The sequence below is a fragment of the Cylas formicarius genome, unplaced genomic scaffold (genome assembly GCF_029955315.1).
Source record: "Cylas formicarius isolate icCylForm1 unplaced genomic scaffold, icCylForm1.1 PGA_scaffold_1__22_contigs__length_36826433, whole genome shotgun sequence".
Classification (NCBI taxonomy): Eukaryota; Metazoa; Arthropoda; class Insecta; order Coleoptera; family Brentidae; genus Cylas; species Cylas formicarius.
The window spans coordinates 28,674,857-28,686,022 of NW_026844264.1; the positions used below are offsets into that span (position 1 = coordinate 28,674,857).

Here is an 11,166-nt window from a genome sequence, read left to right on the forward strand (position 1 = left end):
AGGAGTTTTTTTTGTAATTTTAATATTACTTTAGATTTTTTATCAAATTTGATAAAAAAAAATAGCAACAAAGGGCATTTTTTGGTACAAAATATTTTTTAATTTGTACCCGTGACGTCCGTGCCAGATTCCGAATCAATATTTTTAAAGAAAAAAAGTTATGATATTATTTCTCTAAAATTAAGAATATTTTCCAAACTTTTATTCAAATTTGATTTTTTTTTCATAGGCGCGCGTATGTAAAACTTTTTTTTTTCTTAATTAGAATAAACGAACTTTACTAATCATTCATGTACATTTCACAAAACAACAATTAGTAAGTCAGTAGACAACATCAAAAGTGGATTACCATTAAATAAATACGTAAATTATGAAAAAAATTGCTGCATTATTCTTTTGAACTTGCCATGCGGTAAAGACTTAATATTGATTAGTAGGACCTTAAAAAAATTAACAATGATGATATTAAAGAGTAAAATCAACTACTAAAAGCAGCCGTTGATTTAGTTGACTACAATAATTTAAAAACATATCTAGACTAAGAATCCAACCAACTATAGACCCTGGACAATTCAACGGCATTAAAAAATACATACTGAACGAAATGTTTTGGTACCGCTGACAAGGATGGATGTATTCACACAGCAAATTGTTAATATCCTGTCAAGTCCACCTACTATCGAGCGTATCTACCCTGCACCAGTTTGAATTACCGGTTTTTTTCCATTTAACAAATCTAACAGCGTCTTTTACACTCGTCGTCTTGAATTTTACGAAAAAGTCGTTACGGGTCGGTCGTCAGTTGCAAATCGACAAATTCAAAAATGACGAAGAAAAATAAGGTGCCCATCAGGTCGCTTAGCAGACAGGAAGAGTTGCTGGAGGAGCAGGCGAAATATTTTGTGGATTTGCAGGAAAGGAGGATGACGTCTATGGACAAGTTCAAAAAGTTTGTGTGGAACTCGGAAAATAAAGCTTTTATGGGCAGGACGGCGTCCAGCTGGTGTAAGTCAATCGATATAAAACTATGAAGGCGAAAAAAAGACGGTAATAATGTCATGCAATGTGATTTATCAATAACGCGTTTATGAGTTGAAATAAGTTAGTTATAAATTATTTAATCCATATATGGTGATAAATATCAGACAAGTTTAAGACAATTTATTATTAAAAAAAAGACGAGATTGGTTTTTGTTAATAGATCGAAATTCCTTTTCACACGCTCATTCGTGCTCATTCAACCAAATTTTGTTTTATGTCAATGGATTTTCAGCCACTGGTGCAAAGGGTCACCCTTCGTCCATACTTCAATGTGGTTGGATTTGTTTAAATTCCTTGTCAGTCAAGTAAGAAGAGAGCCAAAAGTTAGTTAATAACATAAGATTATCAAAATCAATCTCGAACTTTATAGCTGAAACACTTTAACAGTAGCGCTTAAGAAAAATCTTTGATTTTTTAATTTCATAAACCCTTGTTCAAGCCGTTGGTGTTGATAAACAAAAAGGAATTATTAAAAATTGCATGCATAATTGCCAATTGCTAATCCTACATTACTGACGTATAGACCAACTTTGCATCAGTGGCTAAGAATGCAATATCGGTAAAAAAAATGGTTGTAAATAGTCAAAATGAACTTCTTGATTGTCCACTTCATCTGCAATCAAATTAAAAAGTAAATAAACATTTTATTGTATTTATTATCAATAATAATTTAAAAATACAAGCGTAAATTAAAAAAAAATGACAAAACGTTTAGAAAAAAGGGACGTACTGAAGTGGGCATTTCGAATATCTAAAAAGCATGTTTTATTAGTCAACGCAAAATTAGAACATTGTTATAAAATTAAAAAGTTATTCTTTTATAAATGTACTAAACTACTAGGTCTCGCTTATGGTTTTCAAACAAATCCAGAAAATAACTGCCCAAGCCCATACAAACAATAGGCCAAAAAATTGGTAAAATCATTAATTATACTTAAATTTTACCTTCAATTAAGTATAGGAGTTCTGGGAAATAATTCATTCGTTTTTATCAGGTTTAATAAAAGCAAAAAAACAACAACACAGGACCTTAATATAGTGGTAAATGACATATTAGAAAAAGTTTTTTCTCTTCGTTTATTCACTTACCCATGGGCAGTAAAATAATTTCAATTATCACAGAAAAGTGGTTACAATTATACCAATTGATAAATTATAACTATCGCAAAATTGAAAATTAATGTTTACCTACGAAAAAAATTTAAGTTCAATTTGGGTTCAATCAAAAAATCACCCAAAAAATCTAAAATCAAGGCAGTCCTTTTAAATCATTTCATTTTTCTTAGTGCTCTATCTTGTGTGCAACATGTATACGTAATAGTTCGCTCAGTGTATTACAATTTTATTAGATTTAAACGCCACGAAAACCAACTTAATTACGTAAATTGCTGCGGTTAAAGGAAGACGCAGTGAGTCATGGGATCCTCCGATTTTGCCATGTGCCGACATACGATTATATACCCAGACATGGTAATTACCTGACATCCGAAACAATTGAAACCGCTTCTCGAGCATACGAGAAAAGGTTAAGAAAAAGAAAATATCATCCTCGCAATAAACGTAAGCAAGCGAGATATTACTGGCGAAAAATAAACACAGGATTTTTGTTCGGCCATATACACATATAAATATTAACGTGAATTGGTAGAAAAACAAGCGAGCCACTGGTTGAAGCTAACACATGATGTGCGTCACTCAATTTAGTATTTACTCAATCAAGCCGACGATAATTCGGCCAACTCGAGGTTAGAGCTACTTCCTAGATGTAATTGTAGAAGATATTGTTTTCCCTGTCGGGAACTTGACACCGTTTTGGTTAACACGTGATAATCATTCCCTTTTATAAGGTTACGCTTCGCTTAATTGGTTGTACTGGCCTGTTCGTCTAACAATGTTTTCCCGCATTTTGTACTTCACAATTTGGAGCTTAGGAATCACAGTGTTGATTGTTATTATTGTTCTTGTAATGTTCAAGGATTCACCGAAAAAATTAGAAACAAATTCTGTATCCCCACCTTGACTCTGCTATTTGAACAGTTCCTCATGGAGCAGATGTACCGATACCTACCACCCCAAAAGAACTAGAAAATGTCAAATCGTCAGAATCAGAGGAATCTAATTCCGACCCAGATGACTCAGATTTCACACCAGATTTCAGAGAGCCCGAAGTGTTTAACCAGAGCGAATTAAATGACTTAATTGGAGATTTCCACAGAAAAATTGTGTCTGTTTAAAAGGCACAAGGGTAACCAAATGGCCTCGGTTCCCATTGCACATTCCGTATATTTAAAAGAAACGTATGAAAATTTAGGACTTTTTTGGAAGATATTAAACTACCAAGAACATCGGTGAATGCTTTGTGGTGACATTAAAGTGCTGCGCATACTCCTAGGACAAAAGGGGAGTTATACAAAATTTCTACGCCTTATTTGTGAGTGGGATAGTCGAACAAGATATAGACATTGGACTCAAATAGAATATCCCTCTTGCACCTGGTAGAAAAAACGTATTAAGAGATAGCTTAGTTGACCCCAAAAAAAGGACGAAAACTACGAAAGTATTGTTCGAAATATGTTACAACACTTTCATAGTCTAGGTTGTATTATGAGTTTAAGAGTGCATTTCCTATTTCAAGCTTAAACTATTTTCCTGAAAATCTTGGAGAAGTTAGCGAATAACAGGAAGAGAGGTTTCACCAGGACATTAAGGAAATAGAACAGTTCGCCAGGCAGATGGATGTCTCACAACCGAATGTCCAAACAACGACGCTTTCTGGCAAAAAGACGAAGATTTCTCTCAAAAAAGTCTGAGTAAAGTTTTTTTTCACTCTTTTTTTGAATTAGGATTCCAATTTTTACTGAATAAAAAAAAAATTATCTTAAATATTTGCAAAAAAACCTTACGTGATACAAATAAATGAATAGAATTTTTAAAATCAGCCTACCAAAATTATATAAATATAAATAAAAAGTTTAATTTTGTATACCTGTGTTATTAACATGAAAAATATTTTTTCTTGCTATTCAAGAGTTACGTTTGCATTAATAAGTTTTAAAACCATATATGTTTTGGTTAGTTTTGATTAATATGTATATATTTTAAATATTACCCGGTTTTTTGAATATTGCTACCGTATGTATTGTTGGAGTTTCATTCATAAACAAAAATAAGTCTTCATAGCCTAAAAGCCAGTGATTCTAATATTATCTTGAAAAAATTTAGAAAAAATATTCGAAAGTGATTTGTAAATCTAATAGATATACTTCATTCGTCCCTAGTGTTACGTATAGCCGAAATGTTAGTCACCCAATGTGTACTTTAAAAGTGACTTAAGTCAACTGAACAAGTGTCGGTCCTGCAAAGGTACCCTGTGGCATACCGATACTGAAAATACTAAAAGTCTACGGTTGCTGCCAAAGAACCCGCCATAAAACGGATCGAATATGCAAGCAGCCTTACATGCAACGGTCAAAGGGGACTCCAAAAATAAAAGTCCACACGAGAGGTGTATTGTTGGGCAGTTAGCAAGGTTGCCAATATTAAATAAAAAATTAAGTCATCAATACTTTCAAAATTGTTCAAAAGGGAATTCGATAATTCCATAACAAAATTAAGACTACAAGAATCAGAGTGCAAAAATTAGATCCATCCTCGTCCTCAACAACGTAATGAGAGAAATAATTTTATTTATAATAATTAGAAGTGGCTCGATCTATTTTTTTTTAATATGAAACGTTACCCTACGCAATTTCAATCAGGATAAATATACAAAATAGGAATTTTTGTTTTGGCAATCAACATAACACCGTTCTAGGTGGATTTTTTATACACAGTGGAGCGTAAGGAGTTTTTGAATTCCTTCCCAACGCCAACTTGATTTTTAGGAATACTTTTTATGTATCCCAGTTTTTAATTTTGAACTGAAAATTCTGCGATGGGACCTCTAGATTAGTAAGGTGTTATGCCATGTTTAGGTTTATCAAGCTTTCTATGTAAATGTCAGAGTAGAGGGGCTTTTATTTACTTTTAATCAAAATGTTAAATTTGTGTCAATTCACTTCAGTATATTCTTCGCGTGCCATGCGCTTGCATCTTCGCATCTCCCATAGAAACGAAATAGATACCAACATTCTGACCACTACAGTCACTGACCCGTTGACTAATCGCCTTCGTGGATATGGCAACATCGCGATGAGCCATTCAGCCTCGCCTTTTACCTGTACAATAATGTTTACGTAGCGAAAGCGTCGTTCTTTTAATAAACTAACCTATATGTTTCAAACGAACTTAATGTTTTAGATATATATTTTTTTGTTTATTTGTGTAGTGTAGTGACTAGTGAAAAAAAAGATGACTAAAAACAATAGTTATTCAAGAAGAGACTACTATAGGACGAAACTTTATGACCCCAAAGATAAAACCGTACTGGGAAGATCAGCGGACAGTTGGGGTAAAGAAATTGCAGCATTCTTGTGTTTACCAGATTAGATAAATTTGGAGATTTCATCGCGCGATTGGGCGACGTACTTTTTTTTATTTTGATTTAGTGTACTTGATGATTTGAACCAAAACAAAGCACTTTTTACTTCGCAGAAGGTGTGGCTATTAAAAACGCCAAAAAGGCGTGGTGGAAAATATGTATCGTTATTAGTTAGTAAACTCGTTTTGTTTTTTAATTTAATTTCATTAATAAGTCTGTAGCGTTCAAATGCATTCTAAATTCGTGAAAGTATTTTTTACTTGAAGTTTTGAATCGGCAATACAAAAGTATATATCTTTAAAAAGGAGCACTTCCATTTTAAACACCCTGTACACAAAACTTTCTATTCCAACGAAATCAAATGGAAAATACCCACCAGCGTTTGCATGAAAAGTGTCAGTTTAATTTAAAGTTAATCTATTCTTGTAGTGATAAGTATTGTCGGTATACTTACTTGATGCTATGTATTGTACTATATTGTATTACTTCAAATTCCATTCTTAACATCAGTAACTCAGAAATAGAACATAGTATACGATTTTTTTAATTTAATAATTTTTGACCAGTAGCGATTATTCCACCACACCATGGATTTTATATTAAATATTATATTATATTAAATTAAATATTTTAAAAAATGTCTTGATACTTATTTTCATAGACTGTGATAATTGTCTCGCGAACTAATTTCTAAAATTTATTTTGATATTTGTTTAATCAACTAGACAACATCATTGGGGATAAAAAAAATTCAAACACGTCGCATAATATTTCGAACATTTTCAGGCCGGACATTTTTATATATTTTTTTACTCTTTTTTTGTTCTAATACATTTCCAACGAGATTAGAGAATTTTTGCGTCTAAGTTTTTTTAATCAGGTTAATTATTAGTTTTCATTGAAATCAAAGTATTACGAGTATATTACGAGTTTTTTGAAAAATATGAATGATTTGAAATAAATGATTATAATTAACCAACTTTCTAAACTATACCTACAATCCAATATGGCTCCCTGACCGATGTTCAAATTCACATATATAACTGTCACATCTGCTTTTCCGTACTGTTGTTTATTTTATATCAGGAAAATAGAAAAAAATTGAAAATTAAAATCGGAATATTTTGTTGAATCCTCCATTGATACATAAATATCAACTAACCTTAAATATCATGTCAGGTGCAATAAGTTCCAGCTCATACCTATTTAACACCTAACGAAAAAGATATGGTAATTGTGTGCTACAATTAGTCAATCAAATAAATTAATTTAAGTAATACACAAATGTTTATATTGTAATAACCAGGAGTTGGAAAGATGTCGCTTGATTTCATCCTGCATATCTGCACGAATTTTCAAAAACCATTTGATGCTATAAGTTACCTAGGTCAGCGGATTATGGCTAGCAAGTTAACAATTATGATAACGAACACTTTATAGCCCGCCATGATATATTCCGTATAGATTATTAGTACTCTTCATTACCTTACATATAGCCAAACTAATCTAAGATTTGAGAAGCAACCAACTGTCTTTTTATCCCCAGCAAAAATTGGACTCTTCTACCTCGTATTCTATGGAATGTTAGCAGCATTGGTCGCGATCTGCATGTGGGTTTTCTTCCAAACCCTAAACCCTAGGATCCCAAAATGGCAACTGGACAGGTCGCTCATCGGTACCAACCCGGGGCTGGGGTTCCGACCAATGCCGCAAAATAATTTTGAAAGCACGTTGATTTGGTTTCAGGGTTCTAACCGAACCAATTATCAGCCTTGGGTAGACAATCTGCTGGAATTTTTAGATAGTATGTAAATGCTTACTCGACATGTACGAAGCTAATATCCAGAGACCCAAAAAGACGGATCAGGAGTCACTAGTTGTAGTTAACTTACCAATTTACTTAAATTGATAATTATTACATAAGAAAACAGCTGCTTCAGAATATATAAATGCTAACATTCAATAACAGACAGTCTAGGGATATCTCACTCCTAGTTTACAGAAACAATTTTAATAAAAATTTTAATATTTAAGAATGTAATTTTTTTTTTAAATATGTTTGCATTTTTTTCCTGAGTTCTATCGTTCTTGCAAGATTTTGAGTTTGTAGAATTGACGAATATTTGTATTGACCAAAGAGTGGGGAGAAGAGTCGTTTTTCCTTCACACTTTTTAGAACTTTTGTTTATGTTGTTGGCTTTTTGATTACTTTTCGGGTCTCATTTGGTTATATTGCAATTTAATTGAAAACGATGCAATTGCGTTCTTTTAGATTACTACTTCCCGAGCAAAATAGCCAAAGGCAACGGCCAGATAAAGACGTGTTCCCATTCGGAATTTCCATCGGCCGAAAAAGACGAAGTTTGCGAAGTTGACGTGCGGGAGTGGGGTCAGTGCAACAAAGACGAATATTTCGACTATCATCGGTGGGTTTAGGAAATAATCGCCGGAAAAGTATCGTCGATTTATTTATTTGTAGAAATTCGCCGTGTATATTTCTAAAATTGAACAGGATTTACGGTTGGACGCCCGAATATTACCTGACAAACGAAGAATTACCAGTTGAAATGCCGAAACAACTTAGAGAACATATTTTGAGTATAAATAACACAAATATGGTAAGATTTCACATTACCCACGTTAAAAAATGTGTGCGAGTTCCACCAATTTTTTGTTTATTTTTATCTTGCCTCACGCCCCCTACCAAATCACTAATTAAGTTGAAACGTATTTTAACCAAAAGATCGTTATAACGGTGCAAGATGAGAGTTTGGAAATTTTGGAGAAACAGCAAAAATTCAGCATTCTTGTCGTTGATAATAACGTTTAGAAGCTAAAAAAAAACTAATAGGTCTGGAGATTTTGAGTTTTCATCTGAGGGTTGCTAATTATACAAAGTGTTCCTTGTTGTTCCTTAACGTTATTAATTCATGAAAAATTAACAACCTTCAATTAGCGCGTAATTTTAAAAGAAAAATATTTTAATATTGTTTTTTTTTAACAAAAAATCGATAAAATGCAAGACTTGGTTAAAAAAGTCTTTAGTATAAGTATTACATATTTTTAAAAAAAATAAAAGCGCTTGAGTGCACTTTATTGTTGTTAAAGCGTCTTCCAAACTGATATCTATCAAACACAAAATAGTTGCATCGAATCAAAAAGTGATTAATATGATCGCCAGTTGCTTTGCTGGTTTGGAAAATCTATGACAAAACTGCAATATGCAGAACATTACAGAATAATACTAGTTAATACGTTAAAAAATTCTGTTCAAAACGTGTGACTTTTAACTAAAGAAAAGGGTAAAATAAATTATAATATTACTATTTACAAAACTTCTGGATTCCTCCTGCGTTGGTTTTTATTGAGTCAAATTTGCTAACGTTTCGACTGCTAGATCTTATCCGAAACTGACTCGCATTTTACTCTGTACCTGCTTTTATATTGTTTGACGGGGGCGGAACTAAATGAGGGGCATAAACACCGTCTCTGATGACTAATTCCCATTTTGGTGAAAGGTAAATACCTGAGCCGCAGTTATTGTTAGGTTGCTTATAGATTTCTATAGATTCTTGGATTTTTCGTTGGTAGAAGAATCGATTACATGCAAGAATTTTAGTTTCATCGAATAAAATTTTATGTCCGGTTTCGCGATTGTGTTCGGCAATTGATGATGAGTTTATTTGTCTTAGTCTTAAGGCTCTTTAATTATAATGAGCCTAGTTGATATTTTTCGTCGATCTTTCCGATGTATTCTTTGTCACATATTGATGGAATGCTGTAAACCCCTGGCATCTCAAATAGAACCTTGTATTTAATGGATCGAAGATGTTGAGAGATTTTTGGATATGAATGTAATCAATTCATCTATCGGTGAAAAATCCGAAAATCTATAGAATCACTAATATGGGAATCAGACATCCGAGACGATGTCCTCCCCCCCTCAAAAAATATAAAAACAGGTACAGAGTAAAATGCGAGTCAGTTTCCGTTAAGTTCTGACAGGCGAAACGTAAGCAATTTTGACTCAACAAAAACCAACGCAGGAGGAATCCAGAAGTTTTGTAAGTAGTATTAATGTGGATGTTTCTTTGAAAAATTAAATAGGACTATTGTTGTTAATATATTTTGCGGTTCGTTACTAGAACAAATTTTAATTAACGTAATTTCAGCACTTACCTAGTATAGAACTGACTTAATAATTAACACTTGATTGTTACAGTTAGGTAGAATTCGATGTATTTCAATTTTTATAAAAAAATTACTGATGTCTCCATGTGGTTTATCTAGAAAAACACTTGCTTTTGATGCCAAATGCATTTCCGAAATTACGATAGATAAAAAGAAAAACATATGTTTTAACCAAGCACGTATTAGCTATACTTTTTTTTTAAGAAACTTCCACTGGCTACTATACTATTTACATATCTGCTATCTGAATTTTATTTCAAAATACATAAATACGTTAAAGTTATGAAAAAAATAGTATGACAAAACCACTTGATTTACCCTGTAAAACATGTTCGCAGAGAAAAAACGTATGGGTATCCTGTGAAGGTGAAACGCCTGCCGACAAGGAATACATAGGCAGCATAACTTACTATCCCAAAGGAGTCCAAGGATTTCCAGGCTATTACTTCCCTTACTTAAACAAAGAGGGATATTTAAGCCCATTGGTAGCTGTGAGATTTGAAAGACCCGTTCGTAAGTGTAGTAATTCATTTTGGAGTAAAGAGTAACCCGCTTCCTGATTATGGTAAAAATTGACACCTAATTATTATTATAAATCGTTTTCGTTGCAGCCGGAATCGTAATCAACGTGGAATGCAGAGCGTGGGCCAAAAACATCCGATACAGTCGGACAGATAAAATCGGTTCTGTACACTTTGAGCTCTTAATCGATTAACTTGGGTTTCTAACAATGCTGACATAGGAAACCATCGATTATAGCTCTCCCGGATACAAATGCTCTTACTATTTTAAATTTGGTTATTTATTTTGTTCACATATATATTTTTTTTAAATTCAACCAGATGTAATTTTACACATTCTATAAAATGCATTATTAAAAGTAAAAGTATAATTAAAGATCTCCCAGAAATTAGGAAAGGAAATTTTGCTATATAATTAAGATTGATAGGGAAAAATTTAATCACAACACATCTAATGCGGTACTGCTGATTTGTAAATTGTATTATAATGGTAATAGTCGTTTATTTATAAATACAATTAACACAATTTTTTGTAGTACATACTCAACAGATGTATATACTGTTTTGTTTTTGTTTTGTACTGATGTAATAAGGATGACCTGCCAGTTCAATATATTTTTTCAAAAACATATTAGGATTTTATTTCAGAATTAATCAGCATAAGACCCGATATATGTGGGGTCCTTAAAAGGGTTTTCACCCAAATACATTTTTTTATGTCCTTCAGCTTATTGATAGACTTTGGAGAGACCAATGCTTTTATACGACAGCGTTCGGCTTACCAATCGATACTTTATCAAACAATGTATGGAGAAAAAACTTTAAATTTTGGTAAAAAAGAGCTATAAATTGATAAATTAATAAATTAGTGCACATGTTTGGGATAGAGACAAAAAAACATAAACAGGAATTAAGTTTTGAAACATATGATTT

At 32.5% G+C, this 11,166-nt stretch overlaps 1 protein-coding gene across 2 annotated transcripts; it reads left to right on the plus strand.

Moving 5' to 3' along the window:
- The first annotated feature begins 673 nt into the window (after positions 1-673).
- On the plus strand, positions 674-10,856 carry LOC132697357 (sodium/potassium-transporting ATPase subunit beta-2). Of its 2 annotated transcripts, none has more exons than XM_060662793.1 (6): positions 674-1,005; positions 7,068-7,325; positions 7,794-7,947; positions 8,001-8,139; positions 10,051-10,225; positions 10,324-10,856. In XM_060662793.1, the coding sequence occupies exons 1-6, from the start codon at positions 825-827 to the stop codon at positions 10,425-10,427; spliced, it is 1,011 nt and encodes a 336-aa protein (XP_060518776.1). In that variant the 5' UTR covers positions 674-824; the 3' UTR covers positions 10,428-10,856. The 2 variants fall into 2 exon arrangements, with proteins under 2 accessions (XP_060518776.1, XP_060518777.1); XM_060662794.1 differs by lacking the exon at positions 674-1,005 and adding an exon at positions 5,233-5,491.
- The last annotated feature ends 310 nt before the right edge of the window (positions 10,857-11,166 follow it).